The 22,779-nt window shown below is 44.2% G+C and overlaps 1 protein-coding gene across 24 annotated transcripts in view; it reads left to right on the top strand.

The window, feature by feature from the left end:
• Positions 1 to 22,779, top strand: part of LOC142074915 (amyloid-beta A4 precursor protein-binding family A member 1-like) — a 278,116-nt gene that overhangs the window by 216,928 nt on the left and 38,409 nt on the right. For 23 of the 24 annotated variants that reach the window (XM_075135908.1, XM_075135902.1, XM_075135912.1 and 20 more), the window contains 3 exons: positions 14,777 to 14,875; positions 18,428 to 18,467; positions 22,284 to 22,429. In XM_075135908.1, coding sequence (XP_074992009.1) covers positions 14,777 to 14,875; positions 18,428 to 18,467; positions 22,284 to 22,429 — 285 coding nt within the window. The remainder of the gene's footprint in view (positions 1 to 14,776; positions 14,876 to 18,427; positions 18,468 to 22,283; positions 22,430 to 22,779) is intronic. The other variant, XM_075135907.1, reaches the window with a different exon arrangement.

The raw sequence follows: 22,779 nt of genomic DNA, 5'->3' as shown, positions 1-22,779 counted from the left end.
AACTGAGGAGATATAAACAGAAAACTGGTCTTCAGAAGCCCAAGCTATATTAGACTGGCTCCTTCTCTTCCTGAAGCTCGGCAAGTGGAAACTCTCACGGAGATTTATTCCCATAGGGGAAAGGGAGGTGGGGAGGAGGGGCAGAACTGAGTCCCTTATCAGGAAGAAAAATACTTGAGAAGGAGCCACAAGAGCCAGAAAACTAGACCTACACACCAGCCCTGTGTGCTGCTTCTTTCATTTCCTCTGGCCTTTTCACAGTGCGGACACTTCCTGTGGCTGCTGGGGAGAACTTGGTCTGTACTGCTGCCACATCTGCAAGCAAGTCACGGGTGCTCATGGGGTGAAGGCGTGGGAAGGGAAAGGTGCCGCCAGCACCGTCTCCTGCAGAGCGCCTTGCGAGGCCAGGGAGACCCAGTGCCCTCCTCCAGAGAGCCAGAAACCAACCAGAGGACAGGACTGGGTGAATGACAGAGACATCTCTTTTCTGGCTAACCTCTGAATTCCTGCCCTCCCTCGTCTGCCCCTCTCCACCGCTGCATCTGGAACTCAGACCCCTGTCCATGGGGTTGGGCAAGGCGCCACTGTTGGTTCAGTCAGGTCCCAGAAAATGCATGGGGCTTCCCAGTGTCACCAGGGTATAAAGCAGCCTTGAAAACATAAAAAAGCAGCTAGTGCTGGCTTTGAGGGAGAGTTTATTAATTGTGGGCTAAAGCTTGCAGTTTTTAATTCTGAGGAGTTGTAACTGGTGGGCCAGGGAGTCACCCTGAGCAAGGTCTGGTTAGAAAGGTAACCATGAGCAATAGTTTGAGCCCACCATATATGAACCTAGCTCCAAGCTAAGCCATATATATGGTCTGTCCTAAAACTCTGGATGTTTTCCATTTGTAATAGAAAGATAGTGTGTTGGGCAATGCTAAGGTACCCCTGTCCAACATAAAAAGTTGGGACTTAGATAATATCAAATTCAGCTTTCTGCAGAGACAACTTCACAGAAAACTTGGGGAATCATTAACCTCTGCAACATCAGTCATCTTCCTTACAGCTAGCTAATGGTGCTGTTGTAAGATTGTGACTTGAAAAGAGGAGGCAGTTGAGACTGAACCACTATGCCAAGTGGTAGTGACACTGTGCTTATTAATTCCACATGTGGAAAAAGAATTTCTGCCCCCCCACCTCCTCAGGAAATGCTGCGTAAGGGTTTTTACTTCTACCCAAAGTACTCAATGTGATATGAGTGGGTCATTAATATCTGCTTGCTCGCTCCCCCCACAGTGGGATGGGGGAGAGAATCAGAAGGGCAAAAGTGAGAAAACTCGTGGGTTGAGATAAAGACAGTTTAATAGGTAAAACAAAGCTGCACACGCAAGCAAAGCAAAATAAGAAATTCATTCACTACTTCCCATCGGCAGTCAGATGTTTAGTCATCTCCAGGAAAGCAGGGCTCCATCACGTGTAACGGTTACTTGGGAAGACAAATGGTGGGAAGCGGACAGTATCAGCAACAGCAGCAGCTGCCGCATGCTGAGAGGAGTGAGAGGCTTGCGAGGTACCCGGGGGCGGGAGAGGGGGTGTCTGAGGCCTCCGACACTCTTGGGCTGTCTGTGGGGGAGGGACCGGCCGGCAGGCGACAGGTCTCACGAGAGGGGTGTGTGAGAGTTGGGTGGTGCCAGCTTGTCCCCGCGGCCATTTCAAACCGCGAGAAGCTGCATATAACCGGCCCCTAGGGAACGCCAGTGAACAGGGAGTGGTGTCAGCAGCTTGCGCGGCAGGGTGCATGGGAACGGCTGACACGCTCGGCCAGTTATCGAGCTGCTGCCTGCTCTGCTCACCTTCCAGCTTAGGCTGCAGCCCTGAATGGTCACCTCAGCTAGCTGGTGGCTGTGCAAGCATACCCAGCAGCTTGAGGTCTCCAGGGAATTAGAAGGGCTTATTAGGCAGTGCTTTGAGATTGTCAGAAGCATGGTGGTAGAGACTAGGCAAGGGTTGTGCTCTGCAGCAGCCAGGAATCAGCTACCTAGCCAGGCTAGCCTGGGATGAGTGGAGGCAGCCACCAAAACAGGGCTTCCTATTAGGGAAGCTGCTGTCCAGATGGAGGGCTGCAAAGACTGCACCCCCCACCTCCTGGGTGGAGGAGGGTGCAAGCTCCACCTGTGCAAGGTGTGCTCAGGTGGAGTCACTCAGGAAGTAGGTGGAGGAGCTGCAGGAGGAAGTTAGCAGACTATGCTGTATGAGGGAGGGTGAACAAGAGAGAGAATATTATTTGAGACTTTGCAAGAAGAAATACTAGGTCCCTGTGACACTGACCTCCAAGGACTACCAGACAAAGAGCTTCAACAGTGAACAGACAGCATGTTGGAGAAGGAGGCGCCGTGGTCTCTGGTGACCTGTGGGAACAGGATGTCACTTCACTCTCCCTCCTCATATGTACCAACCAGCAACAAATATGAAGTCTTGGCAGTGGATGAAGCCAATGAGCAAGATTCACAGGGAGAAACTGCACCAGCAGCACATACTAAAAGCTGCAAAAGACATACTAAAAGCCGCAAAAGGAAGCAGCGAGTGCTAGTAGTGGGTGACAATCTGCTGAGAGGCACTGAGGCACCCATCTGCCGGCTTGATATACAGTCAAGGGAAGTTTGCTGCTTACCAGGAGCCAAGATCTGGGATGTCCCAGAGAGACGTTCACAAGTCTATGGGGCCGGATGGGATCCACCCGAGGGTACTGAGGGAGCTGGCGGAGGAGCTTGCCGAGCCGCTCTCCATCATTTACCAGCAGTCCTGGTTAACTGGGGAAGTCCCGGACGACTGGAGGCTCGCCAATGTGATGCCCATCTATAAGAAGGGCCGGAAGGAGGATCCGGGGAACTACAGGTCGGTCAGCCTGACCTCGGTGCCGGGGAAGATCATGGAGCGGTTCGTTTTGAGGGCGCTCACGAGACATGTCCGGGACAACCAGGGGATCAGGCCCAGCCAGCACGGGTTCATGGAAGGCAGGTCCTGCTTGACCAACCTGATCTCCTTCTATGACCAGGCGACCCGCCTCGTGGATAAGGGAAAGGCAGTGGATGTGGTCTACCTAGACTTCAGTAAAGCCTTTGACACTGTCTCCCACAGCATTCTCCTAGAGAAGCTGGCGGCTCACAGCCTAGACAGGTGCACTCTTTGCTGGGTAAAAAACTGGCTGGACGGCCGAGCCCAGAGAGTTGTGGTGAACGGAGTTAAATCCAGTTGGCGGCCGGTCACGAGCGGTGTTCCCCAGGGCTCAGTACTGGGGCCGGTCTTGTTCAATATCTTTATCAATGATCTGGATGAGGGGATCGAGTGCACCCTCAGTAAGTTTGCAGACGACACCAAGTTGGGTGGGAGTGTTGATCTGCTCGAGGGTAGGAAGGCTCTGCAGAGGGCCCTGGACAGGCTGGATCGATGGGCCGAGGCCAATTGTATGAGGTTCAACAAGGCCAAGTGCCGGGTCCTGCACTTGGGCCACAACAACCCCAGGCAACGCTACAGGCTTGGGGAAGAGTTGCTGGAAAGCTGCCCAGAGGAAAAGGACCTGGGGGTGCTGGTTGACAGCCAGCTGAACATGAGCCGGCAGTGCGCCCAGGTGGCCAAGAAGGCCAACGGCATCCTGGCCTGTATCAGAAATAGTGTGGCCAGCAGGAGTAGGGAGGTGATCGTGCCCCTGTACTCGGCACTGGTGAGGCCGCACCTCGAATACTGTGTTCCGTTTTGGGCCCCTCACTACAAGAAGGACATGGAGGTGCTGGAGTGTGTCCAGAGGAGGGCAACGAAGCTGGTGAAGGGCCTGGAGCACAAGTCTTATGAGGAGCGGCTGAGGGAACTGGGGTTGTTTAGTCTGGAGAAGAGGAGGCTGAGGGGAGACCTCATCGCGCTCTACAACTACCTGAAAGGAGGTTGTAGTGAGGTGGGTGTTGGTCTCTTCTCCCAAGTAACAAGCGATAGGACGAGAGGAAATGGCCTCAAGTTGCGCCAAGGGAGGTTTAGGCTGGACATTAGGAGAAATTTCTTTACTGAAAGAGTGATCAGGCCTTGGAACAGGCTGCCCAGGGAAGTGGTGGAGTCACCATCCCTGGAGGTATTTAAAAGACGTGTGGATGAGGCCCTTAGGGACATGGTGTAGTGGGCATGGTGTGTTGGGTTGACGGTTGGACACGCTGATCTTAGAGGTCTTTTCCAACCTTAATGATTCTATGATTCTATGACCGCCACAACTGGTTAAAAGCACAGGCTACTATCCCCTACTTCTTTTCCATGTGGGCGCCAATGACACGGTAAAGCATAGCCTGGGCAAGAGCAATAAGGACTTCAGAGCCCTGGGGGCCCAAGTGATCTTCTCCTCTGTCTTGCCAGTCAGGGATAGAGGTGCAGGCAGAAGTCGACGCATCATGCAGATCAATACCTGTCTTCATGACTGGTGTCATCGCCAGGGCTTTGGTTTCCATGATCACGGGGCGTTCTTTGATGAATACAGCCTATTGGGGAGAAATGGGATCCACCTATCTAGAAGAGGCAGGAGAATCTTTGCTAGCAAATTGGCTGACTTAGTGAATCGTGCTTTAAACTAACAAACTTGGTGGGGGGGGGAGTGTCCAAAACTGTGACACCTGCATATTCATAAGCAACAGGTTGGATGAGCGCACCTAACAAGAGTAGTGAGGAATGCTCCCTAACCCTCTCCAAAGGCAAGAACCCTAAGTCCAGACACCTCAGGTGCACGTATAGCAACACACATAGTCTGGGCAACAAACAGGAGGAACTGGAGCTCTGTGCCCAGCCTGAGAGTTATGATGTCATAGGAATCACGGAAACTTGGTGGGAAAACTCACATGACTGGAAGACCGCAATGGATGGCTACAAACTCTTTTGGAAAGATAGGAAGGGAAGAAGAGGAGGTGGAGTTGCACTTTATGTAAAAGAGAAATTTTAGTGTATGGAGGTGAGCTGTGGAGACCACAAAAGTTCTACCGAATGCCTTTGGATCAAGATTAGAGGGATCGTCACCAAGGGGGATCTTATGGTAGGTATCTGTTACTGACCTCCCAATCAGGATGATGAGGCCGACGAAACCTTACTTCAGCTGCTCAAGGAAGTCTCGGGCCAACAGATCCTGGCCCTTAGGGGCAGGCGCAGAGGGACAGGGAATGGGGGGGTTGTGGTCAGTTCATAACGCATTGTCTCTGCCACTCCTTCCTCCTCACACTCTTCCCCTGCTCCAGCGTGGGGTCCCTCCCACGGGATACAGTCCTTCACAAACTTCACCCACGTGGGTCCTTCCCACGGGCTGCAGTTCTTCACAAACTGCTCCAGCATGGGTCCTTCCCACGGGGTGCAGTCCTTCAGGAACAGACTGTTCCAGCATGGGTCCCCTGCGGGGACACAGGTCCTGCCAGCAAACCTACTCCAGCGTGGGCTCCTCTCCATGGGGCCACAGGTCCTCCCAGGAACCTGCTCCAGCATGGGCTCTCCACGGGGTCACAGCTTCCCTCGGGCACATCCACCTGCTCTGGCGTGGGGTCGTCCACGGGCTGCAGGTAGATATCTGCTCCACTGTGGACCTCCATGGGCTGCAGGGGGACAGCCTGCTTCACCATGGTCTTCACCACGGGCTGCAGGGGAATCTCTGCTCCGGCGCCTGGAGCACCTCCTCCCCCTCCTTCTTCACTGCCCTTGGTGTCTGCAGAGTTGTTTCTCTCACATATTCTCACTCCTCTCTCCCGGCTGCTGTTGCGCAGCAGTTTTTACCCTTTCTTAAATATGTTATTACAGGGGCACTACCACCATCGCTGATTCGCTCAGCTTTGGCCAGCAGCGGGTCCGTCTTGGAGCCGGCTGGAACTGGGTCCATCCAACACGGGGGCAGCTTCTGGCATCTTCTCACAGAAGCCACCTCTGCAGCCCTCCCCTGCCCCCCGCTACCAAAACCTTGCCACGTAAACCCAATACGACAACATAACTACTAATGGTAGCCTTGGATACAGCGACCACAACATTGTGGAGTTTAAGATCCTGCTGCACACACTGAAGACCAGTAGTAGGACAAAGACCCTGGATTTTAGAAGAGCCAACTTCAAGATGCTCAGAGCCCAGCTGCGAGGGATTCCATGGAAGCATCCATGGAGGGCAAGGGAGCTTGTGAGTGCTGGGAGTTATTCAAGAATAGCCTCCTGGAAGTACAAGAACATCTCCATCCCCTACAAAAGGAAAGGAAGAAAGCGAACAAGAGACCACCCTGGCTTAACAATGAGCTTTTGGGTGTGCTTAAAAGCAAATAAAGAAGCATACCGGCTATGGAAAGGCGTCCAAATAGCCATCAAGGACTACAAGAACCTTGCTAGGGCATGCAGAGATGCAGTCAGGAAGGCTAAGGCTCAGCTAGAACTGAAATTGGCCAAAGATGTCAAGTACAACAAGGAGGAGTTCTTCAGGTACGTGAGCAGTAAGCAGAAGCACAGGGAAGACAGAGGCCTATTGCTAAACAGGCAGGGAAAATAGTCACTAATAATGCTGACAAGGCAGATGTTCTCAGTACCTTCTTTGCCTCTGTCTTTACCAGTGTAACTGGACCCCAGATCACAGGATCAAGTAGCTACAGCAACACATGTGTTGACCCACCAGTAGTGGAGGAAGGGCTGGTCTGCAGCCTCTTGCAAGGGCTCAACCCACATAAATCTATGGGCCCAGATGGAATCCACCCCAGGGTGTTAAGAGAAGTGGCTGACATTGTTGCCCAAGGCCACTGTCTATAATCGTTGAAAAGTCGTGGAGATCAGGGAATATCCCTGATGAGTGGAAGAGGGCAAATGTCATACCCATCTACAAGAAGGGCCCAAAAGAAGGCCCAGGGAAACTACAGGCCCATTAGTCTTACTTCAGTCCCTGAGAAAGTAATGGAATGAGTCCTCCTAGAAACTATCACAACTCAAATGAAGCAGGTGATTGGGAAAAGCCACCCGGATTTACCAAAGGCAAATCATGCCAGACTAACCTGATCACCTTCTACAACAAAATAACATTTTCTGTCGACATGGGGAGAGCAGTGGATGTTGTTTACCTGGACTTCAGCAAAGCGTTCGACACTCTTTCCCATGGCCTTCTCCTGGACAAACTGGCAAGATACAGACTGGATGGGTGGTCTGCGAGGTGGGTAGGAAATTGGCTAACAGGCCACACTCAGAGGGTGGTGATCAATGGTTTCTACTCAGGCTGGCAGCCTGTCACAAGTGGGGTCCCCCAGGGGGCGATACCGGGCCCACGCTGTTCAACGTCTTCATAAATGATCTGGATGATGGGATTGAAAGCACCCTCGCCAGGTTTGCTGATGACGCCAAACTGGGTGGTGAGGTGGACACTCCAGAAGGGAGAGCCATCTTACAGAGAGACCTGGACAGGCTGGAAGAGTGAGCTAGCAAGAACAGTATGAAGTTTAACAAAGACAAGTGCAAAGTCCTGCACCTGGGTCATAATAACCAAAGAGCCCAGTACAGGCTAGGATCTGTGTGGCCGGGGAGCAGCCTTGCTGAAAGGGACCTGGGGGTCCTGGTGGGCAACAAGCTGAACATGAGTCAGCAGTGCGCCGCTGCAGCAACAAAGGCAAATCGCACCCTGGGCTGCATCCGCAGGGGCGTTACTAGCAGAGATAGAAACGTGATCATCCCGCTCTGCTCTGCGCTTGTCAGGCCGCACCTGGAGTACTGTGTCCAGTTCTGGTCCCCACAATTCAAGTAAGATGCAGACAGATTGGAGAGGGTCCAAAGGAGGGCCGCGAAGATGATCAAAGGGCTGGAGAACCTGCCCTATGAGGAAAGACTGAAGGAGTTAGGTTTTTTTTCTCCCTGGAGAAGAGAAGGCTCAGGGGGACCTCATCACGGTATTCCAGTACTTAAAGGGTGGCTACAAAGAGGACTGAGGCTCTCTTTTCACAAGGAGCCACGTGGAGAACACAAGGGGCAATGGGTACCAGTTGCACCGGGAGAGGGTTCACCTTGACATAAGAAAGAAATTTTTTACAGTGAGAACAATCATTCACTGGAACAACCTCCCCAGGGATGTGGTAGAGTCCCCATCGCTGGAGGTTTCCAAGATGTGATTGGACAAGGTGCTAGATAATCTCATCTAGGCTCCCTTTCCCACGACAGTTTTGACGAGATGATCTTTCGAGATCCCTTCCAACCTGGGCTGTTCTGTGATTCTGTGATTCTATGTATTTTTCTCCAAAATAAATGCTTTGTAGGTATATGAAAAAGAAAAATTATAGAAGCTTGGTGCTCATGGACAATTCTGTCATAATAAACTGTGGTAATCATGTTATGTAGAAGGTAGGTAACAAACTTCGGTGAATAAATAAACTATTCAGGTACCTATTTAATATTGAATGATGTGAAGTATTTACTGACAAGTGCCTTGTGCAATCTCATCTAGTGATGTATACTTTCAGAGGGGATGAGTGAGCTCCAGACATCTCCTTTCTGTTGCGGTTATATATTTGTGTATTTGAGGAACATTGAAAGATATGTTCGTATCCTTGGGCTAAATGTGTTTGAAGCTTGAGAAAAATCCTAACTCAAGTGAAATGATCAGATTGCTTATCTTTCTAACTTCTATTAACCAGAAAACTTTTTTAAGCAAGACATGGCTATCACTGGATATGGCCTCATAAGTGCCTCCTTTTCATAGAATCATAGAAGAATAGGATAGGATAGGATAGGATAGGATAGGATAGGATAGGATAGGACAGGACTATTTCAGTTGGAAGGGACCTACAATGATCATCTACTCCAACTGCCTGAACAATTCAGGGCTGACCAAAAGTTACAGCATGTTGTTAAGGGCAATGTCCAAATGCCTCTTAAACACTGACAGGCTTGGGGCATCGACCACCTCTCTAGGAAGCCTGTTCCAGTGTTTGACCACCCTCTCGGTAAAGAAATGCTTCTTAATGTCAAGTCTGAACCTCCCCTGGTGCAGCTTTGAACCATGCCCACATGTCCTGTCACTGGATACCAAGGAGAAGAGATCAGCACCTCCCTCTCCTCTTCCCCTCCTGAGGAAGCTGCAGAGACCAATGAGGTCACCCCTCAGCCTCCTTTTCTCCAAACTAGACAAAGCCAGTATCCTCAGACGCTCCTCATAGGACATGCCTTCCAGCCCCTTCACCAGCTTTGTTGCCCTCCTCTGGATGCATTCAAGGACCTTCACATCCTTCTTAAATTGTGGGGCCCAGAACTGCACACAGTACTCAAGGTGAGGCCGCACCAACACTAAATACAGAGGGATAATCACCTCTTTTGACCAGCTGGTTATGCTGTGTGTGATGCACCCCAGGATGCGGTTTGCCCTCTTGGCTGCCAGGGCACACTGCTGACTCACATTGAGCCTGCTGTCAACCAGCACCCCCAGATCCCTTTCTGCAGGGCTGCTCTCCAGCCACTCCACTCCCAATCTATACTTGTGCCCGGCATTACTCCGTCCCAGGTGCAGAATCCGGCATTTGGACTTGTTAAATTTCATCCCATTAATCATTGCCCAATGCTCCAATCTATCTAGATCCCTCTGCAAGGCCTCCTGTCCCTCAAGAGTCAACAGCACATCCCAGTTTGGTATCATCAGCTAACTTACTAATTGTGCATTCAACTCCTGCATCCAGATCACTGATAAATATATTGAACAGAACTGGCCCTAGAACTGAGCCCTGAGGAACACCACTGGTGACCGGTCACCAGCCAGATGTAGCCCCATTCACTACAACCCTTTGAGCCCTGCCCTTCAGCCAGTTCTTCACCCAGCGCACCGTAAACCCGCTCATCCCACAGTTGGACAACTTGTCCAGAAGGATGCTGTGAGGGACAGTATCAGAGGTTGGAAGGGACCACTGGCAATTGTCTCATTCAGTCCCCCTGCTCAAAGCAGGGGCAGCTAGAGTGGGTTGCCCAGGATATTCTCCAGTTGGGTTTTTAATATCTTGAAGGATGCAGACTCCACCATCTGTTCCAGTGTTCAATGACCCTCATGGCGTATTTAAAAAAAAAAAGTGTGGAATTTCCTGTGTTTCAGTTTGTGCCCATTGCCTCTTGTCCTGTCACTGGGCACTGCTGAGAAGAGTCTGGCTCTGTCATCTTTACACCCTCCCATCAGCTGTTTATATAGATTGATAAGATCCCCCCTGATCCTTCTCTTCTCCAGGATGAACAGTCCCAGCTCTCTCATCCCCTCCTTGCATGAGAGATGCTCCAATCCCTTAATCGACTTCATGGCCTTTTGCTTGACTGGCTCCAGTATGTCCATGTCTTTCTTGTACTGGGGAGCCCAGAACTGGACACAGGACTCTGGGTGTGGCCTCACCAGTGCTGAGTAGAGGGGATGGATCACCTCCGTCAACCTGCTGGTGACACTCTTCCTAATGCATCCCAGGATGCTGTTGGCTGCCTTTGCTGTGCGGGCACATTGCTGGCTCATGTTCAACTTGGTGTCCATCAGGACCCCGAGGTCTTTTTCTACCAAGCTGCTTTCCAGCTGGGTGGCCCCCAGCATGTACTGGTGCCTGGGGTTGTTCTTCCCCAGGTGCAGGACTTGGCATTTCCCTTTGCTGAACTTCATGAGGTTTCTGTTGGCCCATTTCTCCAGTTTGTCAAGGTCCCTCTGGATGGCAGCACAACCCTCTGGAGTATCAGCCACTTCTCCCAGTTTTGTATCATCTGTTTTTAAATATAATATCAGTTCATTTGGCACAGCGACAAGAGTAATGACATCGAGAAACTGACACTGTATGGAAAAGGCTATGCAGCTGCAGTTAGATTAGATATTCTGTGCATAGAACTGGAGCAGTGCAGTTCATGCCCTCCTGAATAATGCATGATGGACCAGCATGGATTTTTTTGGCACATGCACATCAGAGAGAATGGCATACAGGGATTCCCTTTAGAAAAGGCCATGGTTCTCCTAGGTATATACTCTCATCCCTCTGGAAGGGCAGGGCCCTGTATCTTCAAAGTAGTCTCCTAGGGAAGAATGATGGGCAAGAGCTATCTCCACCCAGAAATTTTATGTTGTGAATGCTCTTAGCTGAGTATGGGAAGGAGGCATTTAAAGGTACAAATAGAAGATGTATGCAGTGCACAAATCATAGGTCTTGAGATATACTGCTGAAAAAAATTGGTAAACAGCATCACTCTTCTAAAACAAGCAGATTTTAGTATTAGAAGACATTCTAACCAACTGGGTTGAGCAGGATAGGTTTGATGCAACACAGTGCTATTGTCTTTCCTATTATGAGTTTTGTTATTAAATCCCATTGTAAAGGGCAGTGAAGGACTCTCAGGTGAAGTGGATCACACTGTTAGACTGAAGCAATGCAATTAAGATGGAGAATTTTTGGATGTACTGGGCTAAACAAGAAATATAGGTAGGTCTTCAAGGAGGAGAAAAAAAAAGGTTGCAGGTGCTTATTATTATTATTAAGACTCCTGGAAAAAAGCACTTTAGAAGCCAGTAGCAGAGTTTTCTATGGTAATAATAGAAAGACTGACATTCATTTATTGTTTGTATCTTGAGAAAGTTTTACTTAGGCTTCTAAAGTAGTTCTGTTAACTCTTAAAGAAGCAGTATTGGACATTTTCTTTAGACATTAGTTTATAGTGTTTTCAAGTAGCTGCATAAGTTGTCTGTCCTCCATGATTTATCAAATATTTCTTGCTATTGGTATAAAAGCTACCTGCGGGCTGTAGTGTATGTTGTATATTGTACCTCTGTGCTTTCATTTTGCTGAGGAAGACAAACAGGCAATTATTCTTCAAAGACAAAACTTGGACATACAAGCATTTTTGGGAATAACTAATTGCATGTCTTATAGCACACTGTAGATTGTATGATGTTTGGATTTGTGGGGGGTGGGGTGGGGGTTGATCAGGCTGCAGTAGTTCTTTCAGAAACTTTTGTAGCAAACATGGAAAGACAGTTCCTAGAAGTCAGCTGTACGATCTTTCTGATAGGTCAATAAGAAAAATATTCTGTAGCTAGGATTTTTGTGATGCTACTGGAACAACCATTAACACATTTTAAGCAGTGCTGAATTTCTATATGTCAGCAATTATATTAGTTTATGTAAAAGCTTTTTTTATTATTATTTTGGCATATGAATATGAGAGCTTTCAGGCTTTTCAGAGAATTCTTTGTGGATACATTTGATGTTGAAGGATCGTATGCTTTATTTTTTTTGTCTTTGCTTACTGCTTAAAGCTCAGTCTTCCAATATCTGTATATGATGTCATTATTAGGTTGACAGTATTTCACACCTTTTATGTTTAACTGTAATATAAACAGTATTATGTATCTAATGGGAATAGGAATGTGATGGGAATGCTTTCCCAAGGGAATAGGAAATGCTACTTGTGCATTTGAGTCAGCACAGAACTATAACATTTTATGTCACATGGTAAGTTAGGAAGTATATAACTCTCTCAAAGTACTTGTGAGAGTGCCAGGGATCTTATGGGTGATTGATAGACGATTCATCATTTTCATAGTGCAAGTATATTCCCATATTCTAGGTGCCATTTCACCAAATCACCTTTTCTGTATGTCTTTTTTTGCCCCACAGTTGTGAATAGAAAAAAAAAAAAATAGAAGCAAGGGCTACTGTTTACCTAGGATGCATCTGTATAAAGAATTGCTTTCTAACTCTTTGGTAGCCTCTATTAGTTCAATGTGATTCTGGAATTTCTTTTTAGTAAACATACAAGATAGGCCTTTTCAAGAAATGAGGAAAAGGAGGAGGGGGGGTGGATTTTTTTGTTGTTGTGTGTTTGTGAAGAAAAAGCAGCAGAAATTAGATTTCATAGCATAATATTTGATAGAGTTCAAGATTTAAGCTGGGGTGGGAATGCAGCCAAGAATTTGCTTCTGGGTTATTGCTGCTGCCATCTCAAAGCAGAAATATAGTCATATTACAGTGTTATAACACTAGCTGGCTTAGAGAAGGGATGTAATAATTGCTTATGAAGCTAGAAGGATAGTATTTGACTGTTTTACTATTAGTGACAAACTGTACTGATCTGGCAAAGCAAGGACCAAGATTCCTATGTTGAAGGAGACTTTGTAGAATTTCAGGGCTGCTGGGCTAAAAAAAACAACAGTGTGCATAACTGAATACTAAAGCTTCCTCTGAGGGTTCACCTTGTGACATCTGCACTGCCACATCTCCTAAAGATCTGGTTTTGAAATACTTGCTGGGTCAAAGCTTTACACTCTTTTACATGCTGTATTTTTGTATCATATTTGCACTAAACTATTTACTACTCTTGACTTTAGATACCTAGCTATAGCTCTTTAATATTAACAGCATTCCATAGGAGTCTCCTATTAGTATGATAGCATTTCTCATAGCAGCTTACCAAGGTATTTGCTGGTGGATCACACAGAGATAGAAAATTCATGATACTGGTTTTCTGTGCTGTTTGCTTTATTTTTCTAATATGACTTTCCCAAGTATATGATATCTGATGGAGGTTTTATAGTTAGAACAGAGAAGAACATTCTTTATGATAGTGAATGAGTGGGGGAAATAGTCTGAAAGATGGTTTCTCCATTAAGATTTAGTTAAGGTTTTGGTAGCGGGGGGGCTGCAGGGGTGGTCTCTGTGGGAAGAGGTATGGGGCTGCCCTGTGCCGGACACAGCTGGTTCCAGCCAGCTTGTTGATGGACCCACAGCAGGCTGAAGCTAAGCCAGTCAGCGAAGTTGGTGGCGCCTCTGTGAAAACATTTAAGAAAGGACAAAAATGCCAGATGATGAGCAGAGGAGTGAGGGGGGAAAAAAGTGAGAAACAGTAGTATGAACACCAAGGTCAGAGAAGAAGGAGCAGGAGGAGGTTCTCCAGGCACCAGAGCAGATATTCCCCTGCAGCCTGTGGAAGAGACCACGCCGGAGCAGATATCCACACTGGGGCCTGTGGAGGACCCCACACCGGAGCAGGTGGATATTTCCTGAAGGAACTGAGGCCTGTGGAAAACCCACGCTAGAGCAGATTTTTCCTGACAGGAACTGCAGCTTGTGGAGAGGACCTACACTGGAGCAGGGGAAAAGTGTGAGGAGGAAGGAGCGGCAGAGAGGAACTGTTATGGACTGACCTAAGTCCCCTGTTTCCCATCTCCCCTGCATTGCTTGGGGTGTGGGGAAATAGAGGAGTCAGGAATGAAGGAGTGAAGTTGAGCCTGGGAAAAAGGGGTGGGGAGAAGGTGTTGGTTTAATTTGTCTTGGTTTCTCACCATCCAAATCTATTTTAATTGGCAATAAATTAAAGGAATTTTCTTCAAGTCAAGTCTGTTTTGCCCGTGACAGTAACTGGTAAGTGATCTTCCTGTCTTTATCTCGACCCATGAGCTTTTCCATCTTATTTTCTCCCCCTGTTCTGTTGAGGAGGGGGAGTGAGAGAGCAGCTGGGTGGGTGTGTGGCAGCTGGCCGAGGTCAACCCACCACAGTTGTCTACCACTGAGGGCAGCTATTAATTTTTCAATGTGCTTAATTTAATAGATTATTGACAAAGAAAAAAAGTTTTCTGTGTCGATTTAGCTGTTTAGATAAGTCACAACATCCCAATAGACTGTGTGTGATCATTGCAATGAAAAGGAAGGGCTATAACACTTCAGAAAGTGTTTGACATGTTTTGGTGTTTTCCTCATTTCTTATTCCCACTGCCAAACCAGAGATATTTCTACATCGGTCACTCAAATTATGTAATTTTATTTTCTTACTATGTCTAGTCTCTATCTCCTGATTCCTCTTCACCCTGGGGTGCTGAACCAAGTAGGCAACATCATCAGGATGTCTGCAGTACAGCAGAGACCTCCACTGATAAAGAGGTAGTGCAATCTTTTTAAAAGCCACTGTCTTGTCTGTATTGCTTATGCCTTTCTATTTTCTTTACCTCTTTGTACATGTGTAATCTCCTCTCTTGTACCAAAACATCAACAAAAAGAAAAAACTGATTTGACATTTTTCCTTTGCACTTGCCTCCCTGTCTGACTAAATGCATAACATACTGTATCTAAGACCATTTGCGATGGCCTTCCTTACTCTGTGTTTGGCTGCAACAACACTTGTTTAACAGGCTAGAGGGTATTGATTTATTGAGGAACAGCTGCCAACGTCAGAGGAGCTAGCCCTCTTCCTTATCTCTGCAGAATATCTTGCCATAAAGAAAATAACATTTCTCAGCCAGGTGAATAGGCCCTTCCAATGTAGTAATTTAATGCTGCCTACTATCTTATTGATGGGCAAACTGACCCATAGGAAAAAGTAAGTGATTTCTCAATAGCCTGCCAATGATTCACAGGCAGAACTGGAACTAGAATCTAGGAGTCCTGAATCTGGGCTCCTTGAAAGCAAGCTATACACTTCATTTTTTTTGTCAAGGCCTGTACCTGGCAGGTTTCCACACTGCAGTAGTTCCACTGAGATGAGATGAGAAATGCTTCTTATCTCACTGAGATGAGATGAGAATTTTTTTTTTCAAACTTCAATGTTAGATTTGTTAACAGAGATCTGTAAGCAAGTAGACACAGTTACTGATAGATAACTTGTGCTTAGCTATCAGTTAACAGCATAATATCGTCTACAAATGAATTAACCAATCTACTGTAACCAGAAATATTGGTTGAAATTTAAACAAGACTTAGTCCATTCTTTTTTTTTTTTTTCTTTATCATCTAGGGGGGAAAAAAGCTTGTAGCCTGTGTATATATATTAATTTAAATCTATGCTTGCATTTAGAAAGGGATGGAAGCTTTCACAAGACTTAGGAATTTTGTCCTTAATTTATCCTGCACCAAAGCCTTCAACAGTATTGGATTGTGTCATTATGATTTCATCTACAATATTCTTTAGCTTGCTAAAGCCTCTGGCTTTATTCAGTTTACAGATGTAGTTGCTTTGTGACAACTCTAAAGGCTGACAGTTGTTAGATATCATTAATCTTACTCAAAGGAAAAAACGAACAAGATGCCAAGATGCTACCTTTTTTAGTTTTCAATATGTGATCACATACAGTGTTAAAAGTAATAAACTTTCAGAGTAATTTCATTCAGATGTGTTGTGGGGTGCTGGGGTTTTTTCCACGCAAATAAGCAACACTGCATGGTTTAGTACCTCCCTTACAAAAATAATAATGACAAAGCCTCATCATTTTTGAGAAACACTTTTAGGTCTTAACAAAACCTTTATTTAAAATGTAAATTTTACAGTGTTCAGTTGATGGACAAAACCAGTAATTCAACATTAATGACCTTTTTTTTTGTTACTCATGGATATATAATTAAAAATTTATTCTCCTTTTTCAATAACATTATCTGATACCTTGTTATTACTTTAGTTTTATCAGTATTTCTTGACATGGATAATGAATGAAAAAAAATGTCTGTGTAGAGCCTTTGTAATAAAAACATTAATTTGATATTAGTTTACACAGCTTTATCCTGAAATGAAGTTTTATTGGCTAGTCAGATTACTGAATATCTGTCAAACCTGTAATTATATACACAAAATTTGGTTAGGCCTTGAGTCTTTTAAAAAAAATTATACGTATGCTTTGAAAAGGATACTTATGTGGATAAGCTGCCTCTGATTTTTTGGAAGTGTACAGTTTTTTTGTTCTCTAGGCCTGTCAGAATCCAGCTAATTGAATCTCTGCTAGCACCACAGTAGCAGCAATTGCATGAAATTATTGAAGTGGGTATAGGTGGCACAGTAAAAATAAAGTCATCACAACAGATTGAATAGCCAAAGAACAGCCACTCCTGATTTGAAAATAAATGCTTGTGTCCTCTCAGCACTTGATTTCCCTTAAGCATTTTGACAGCAGGCAGTCATTACTTAGTCACAAATTTCTTTCTGCTGATATTGTCTCTGAGAAGAATCATAGAATCATTTAGGTTGGAAAAGACCTTTAAGATCATCAAGTCCAACCGTAAACCTAACACTGCCAAATCCACCACAAGAGCTTTCATGGGTTTGCTGGACAACTCAGCAACTCTCATAAGGAAAGGCCAAGTATTTTAAGGTCCTCTAGGCTCTGTTTTCTGTTTCATGCGCCTTTTGTTTTTCTGCCACCAATTATTTTACAGTGAGGACAGTGTAGTAGGATGAAAAATGTTACTTATTCCTCGCGTTCTTGTAACAATAAATGGAAAAGACTCACTGGATTAGTCATTTACCTGTCACATAAGTGTGCACTTCTCAAGTGATTGGTTTGTCACAAGCATACAGAACCTGTTTAACTGCCTATCATAAAGGAAAACAACTAGGTATATATGTGAATATGTAAATGCAACTGAACCTCTTCTGAGACACTGGACTTTATCCTGATCATACATGGATCTTTTTTTGAGAGAGAGAGAGAGAGAGATAGGAGTTACTCCAAATTTAATGCATTGTAGAATGAGGTTCAGGTTTGTCAACATCTTGTAATGCTTGGCTTATCCAAAACTTTTATTTCAAAAAGGTTTAAGCATATGCTTTAGTATACCTATTACCATGTTTTTTTAAACAAAGTTGTCTTTAGTAAATTCTCCCATATCTATATATTGCTGAATATAACAAAATGGTGAGTCTCCCTGAAGTTATCGTTTCTACATGTTTATATTGTTACCACAGAATCTTTCATAGAAAATTACAATTGGAAATGAGGTATTATTTTAGTCTGTGTGTCTACAAGTGTAGGATGGACATTTTGGGTTTTTTTCTATTAGTCCACCTTTCATGAAAGTGAGACACTACTTGATTCTTTACTTGATTAAACAAACAAGGAATAAATGCCTTGCTTGCAGTTTTCATTGTCTAAATCATGCACATTTATATGTACTTTTGTGCTTGTTACAGCATAAACATAATCAGTGTAGGACTGTTATTAAATGCATTTACTCCAGCGGATATAGGTGGCTACATAGCCTGTCAAGAACAATCCTAATAAGTAATTAAATTTGGTTCATAATTAACAGAGCAGGTCAATGCTTTTTGTCATGAATAATAATAGTATCAGTCCATTTTAAATATCTCCATATGTATTTATTTGGCAAATGTCTTTGAGAGATTATGTATTTTCCTGTATTTCTGTTTATTAAAGAGAGCACAGCACTAATTAGTAGTCAGGAAGCATGTTGCCAAACACCAAGAGCTAATTCAAAATAATGTAGTGTGTTGCCTGCTTGATGAACACGTTAATAGAATATACCATATTTAGGGATAATAACCCTCTAATAATTGGTCAGACTTTTAATTTAAAAGTAAATATTTTCCTAATAAACTCTCACCATCTTTTGCTAATAACTATTACTGTGATTTCATTTTTATGGAGGAATTTTTAATGTATATTTAAGAATACTTTGTTCTGTTTGAAATCCTATTTGTCTTGATTACAGTCCAGAAAAAGCTTGGCTTCGTTCCCAACATATGTTGAAGGTAAGATATATTTAATAACTTAAATTTTTTTCATTATATGAAGAACTCCAATGTTTTTAATGTATAGAACTTTATTTTTATGTGCAGAACATAAAACTTGCTAAGGTTGGATGAACTGATTTAGATTAAACTGTGTCCAACCTGGAACTTGAATTAAACCCCAGTAGGCTTTTTTGGAAGTTGAGTAAAATCTCTCTCTTATTTTGTAACATTTTATTGATGGCTCCTGCCACCTTTCTACTGGGTTGTTATCGATATCATTTAAATCACTGATTAAAAAAAACCACCATGGAATTCATAATGTATGTGAATGTGTGTGTAGAGAGTAATTTGTTGTCTGATAAGGAATAGAGGTTAGACAAAACAGTCAAAAACTCCACAAAACTGATATTTAATTGGCAGGCAAGTAGGAGGAAACTTGCACTGATTTTCAGGTACTTATCCTCTGATTAAATAACCCTTATGCTTTATAGAATGACAAAAAAAAAAAAAAAGCTGATATAATATTTAATTTGGAATGTCTTCAAATTCCTTGATTGCTTTACAGTCTACTGTCTTTAGACTGTAAATTTTGGCATTGGTTTAGTCTTTAAAAGTATATGTTGTATATTTTAGAACCTGTGACCAGATGAACTGGTGTAAATTACATAGATTGCTTTGAAACTAGCTGAGGTTTGGAAATTCAGACCAATGAAGTATCTGTCTCTGGTAGACAGCCCACTCTCTGTCATGGACCATCTTAAAGTGTGTCCCTGCCCCCCAACAAATAAAAAAATCTCTTAGCATTCTTTGAGATATTGGTCCAGTGGGCGGTTGCTTAAAACATTGAACACACTATTTTTATGCAGGTAATTGATAGTCTGAGAAAAACTTTCACCTGCACTACACTTTTATTCAACAGATAATTTCATACTCTAACATAATGTACAGAGGGGGACTTGTGAAGAACAATACTGTTGTTCTGCAAGTGTGTTCACATCTCAAAAAAAAAAAAACATGTTCCTCTTTCTTTTTGAATATGCTTCCTGTCTTATCTGTACCTCTTTCACCCTATGTTTAAGATTTTGTGTTTTGATCAAGAACTATGCTATAAAGGGTTTGGTAACGGAAGTGGTGATAAGGCCTTTATGCATAAAGTAACAAATATCAGCAATTAAAATACTGTATAGTTTCAGGGCTTGAGCAATAATATGCCGATATGTAGCACTTCTAGATGTTATGTGGTTGGTTGGAAGTGGTTGGTAAGATGCTGATGCTGTCAGTCCTGGAACAGGCACCAACATAGTGATATCAGGATGCTTGCTCTATCCCATCTGGGTGTTCCCCTGATAGCCAGGGAAAGCACCCCAACCCCCCCAGTCATCCTGATCATGGAAGCAGGTTTGACATGTGTCATATGGTCAGAACAACAGGTTTTGTTCATTGTCCTGATTTAGACTGCAGTGACTGATCAAGCACAGGGTTGCCCAATGGGGGCCCACAAATGCCACAGATCACATGATTTACATACTTTATTATCCTTTTTCCTGCTGCTTGGCCCTCCTTTTTGTCACCCTTGTATCTCCCTTTCTAATATCCATGCCTGGACTTGGGGCCCCTCACCCACACCTTGAGTCTTTCCAGATGTGGGTCTCCTACTTGCCAGCTAGTCCAGGTTGATGTTTGCTAGCAAATTACACACACACACACACACAGAGTATTAAAATTCATTAGGGAAATATAAACACACCCTGATTCCTCCAGTTGCTGGCACCTAGACCTATAGGCCCTGTGACTTGTGGCCCCTTCTCCAGTTGCTGGCACTTAGACCTTGCAGTGGTCACATAGGATAGAGGATGAGAGCACACAGAAAAATGAATTAAGAAAAAGGATTTAATAAGAAGACAGGAAAGACTGCAGTGATCAGGCACAAGGCTCAGTCAAACAAGTGTACTGACTGGCAGCCTGCTTACATGCGACCTGCCTCTTCTATCCCCCCTTTTCTCCATTTTCCCATGCTTGTACTTCCCCTGCCATCTACCTTGATCCCTCCCATTCTCCACCCTGATCTCCTCCCAAATAAATAACTCACCTCTAATTACTCTTTCCCCACTGATCTGTTTTGCTACATCCATACCCAAATTTGGTATTTCTGATACCAGTCCCTAGACACTCTCAGCCTTATATGCTACAGTTACCCAGGCACTGCTGGCCTTGCAAGGTTCCACTCCCCCAAAGGCCCCCAATGCTCCTTGTCAGGTGTCTGTGAAGTCTCATGTAGCTCCCCCTTAACCACCAGTGCAATCCAGCCATCCCTCATGGCGCTGCCTGTAACTTTTGGCAGCTTCTCACTCTGTTACCTGTCACGTCCAGCAATTTCTCATGTCACGGCCAGTAGTTTTCCACATCCTGTTCAATTAGCTGAACCTTGGGCCACAGCCTAATCAGTGGCCCAATCATTTCCCTGCAGCCCTAACAATATAAAATCCATTCCTTTGGGTTTCATTCTTGAAAGTGACTAGTGACCATAATTACTTTCATTTTTTGGGTGTCCATTTATGTAGCATCTGAACAGATTGAGCACACTCAAGGTACCTCAAAATCAGTAGTCATAAAATTTCATCTATAAAGAAGCCATAAATTGGGAAAGCTTCATGATAAAGTTTGTGTATGTACTCATATCTGTGTGTATATTATGAGTGTGATTAAGATTTAGCTCTAGCTACTAATTTTTTTATTAACTTAATAATGACATATTCTTTTGGGGGTAAAGTTCTTAGTCCTTGTTAATGTCATCTTTGGTGAATTAGAAGAAAATTGGCATTTTTGTGTTATGTTCAACTTCAGGCTTTAGCATCTCTTAAATCTCAGGCTAACTCTTGAGTTGACTAAAAACTCTGTTCTGAAAGGATCAGGTTTTGTTCCTAGCAAAATAGAGAGCAAAACCAGTTTATACTTCTTGATAAAATATAGACAATTTTACCAATTCTTTCAAATTCTCTCAAATGATGATTATCTGTACATTTTCACTGGTCTTGAACATAGATTTTTTTTCGTACTTGTAGCAAAACAAGAAGCTTCTTGCATAAACCTTCCTTTTTCTCAGATCATGAGAATTTTAACATATATAGAGAAAAGCCCTGTCTTCTGCAGATATAATCCCCAAACACCTGAAAACCTGTATATTATACATGTTTCTCTGTACTGAATTGTGAGGTGATAAATACCTCATTGACTTTTAACTTTATACAGAAGCTGATGAGAGCTGAAGTCGTTAAGTATCTTGCAGGACTAAGACAGTAGCTTTTTCCAAACGCAAGAGCTCTTGCTCTGTATATTTACCATCAAAATCTTTTTGTTTAACACCTCCCCCCCCCTCCCCGCCCCAACACATTACTCTTGTTGGGAACAAAAGTGATTTTGATAATATTGATCTCCTCTATTGGGGGTGTGTGTGGTGTGTGTGTATCATAATTATAAAGCACTCTTGAGGAGATTCCACTACCTGTTCAAAGTGCTGAGAGAACAATTTAAGTATTCTTGTTTCTATGTAAGAACAAAACTAAAGAGATTATTTTGCTCTAGAGTGAACCCTGCCTTATAGGAGAATGATCTATTGTGAGAAATTGAATTAGCAATTAGTTTTTGCTGGACAGATGTTGAGAAGACATGCTCGGTGTTTTGTATGCCTTGATTAAAAGTACTGGTTGTCATGCCATCATGCTAAAATGAAGTAGTTCAGAGGAGCATTTACAGCTCTTAGGTACAGGCTCAAGTAGTCAGAATATTATTTTTTTAACCATGGTTTAATGTGATTTTTCCCCCCTGTATTTGTAGTTCCTGGACCTTGTGATCCTGAAGACTTGATTGACGGAATAATTTTTGCTGCCAATTACCTCGGCTCCACTCAACTCCTTTCTGACAAAACTCCCTCCAAGAATGTGAGAATGATGCAGGCACAAGAGGCTGTCGGCAGAATCAAGGTGAGGGATGACTCTTGCTGTTTCTCAAGTTGGTGTTTTAAAGCTGCAGATGTGAACTACTTGTACGCTTAAGTCTTCTCATGTTGGGTTATCTGTGGTTTCAGAAACATTAAGTGACTAATCTTTCTTTTTGCAAGATAAACCACTTATTTAATGCTGCTTTTGGAACAAGGGTGAAAGGAAAAAAAGTTCCAGATAATTCTAATTTGTACAGTACAACTTCTGCTCTATTCTGTTAGCCAAAAATCTATAATTGTCAGGGCAGGCCCAAAATGAGAGACAAAGACATACGATTCAAAGGCTCTAGGCAAGTAATAGCTCAAAGAGGCTGAGCTCTGCCTGCTAGCCAG

This window comes from Calonectris borealis, chromosome W (assembly GCF_964195595.1).
Source record: "Calonectris borealis chromosome W, bCalBor7.hap1.2, whole genome shotgun sequence".
Taxonomy (NCBI): domain Eukaryota; kingdom Metazoa; phylum Chordata; class Aves; order Procellariiformes; family Procellariidae; genus Calonectris; species Calonectris borealis.
This window is presented reverse-complemented; position numbering and strand designations above follow the sequence as displayed.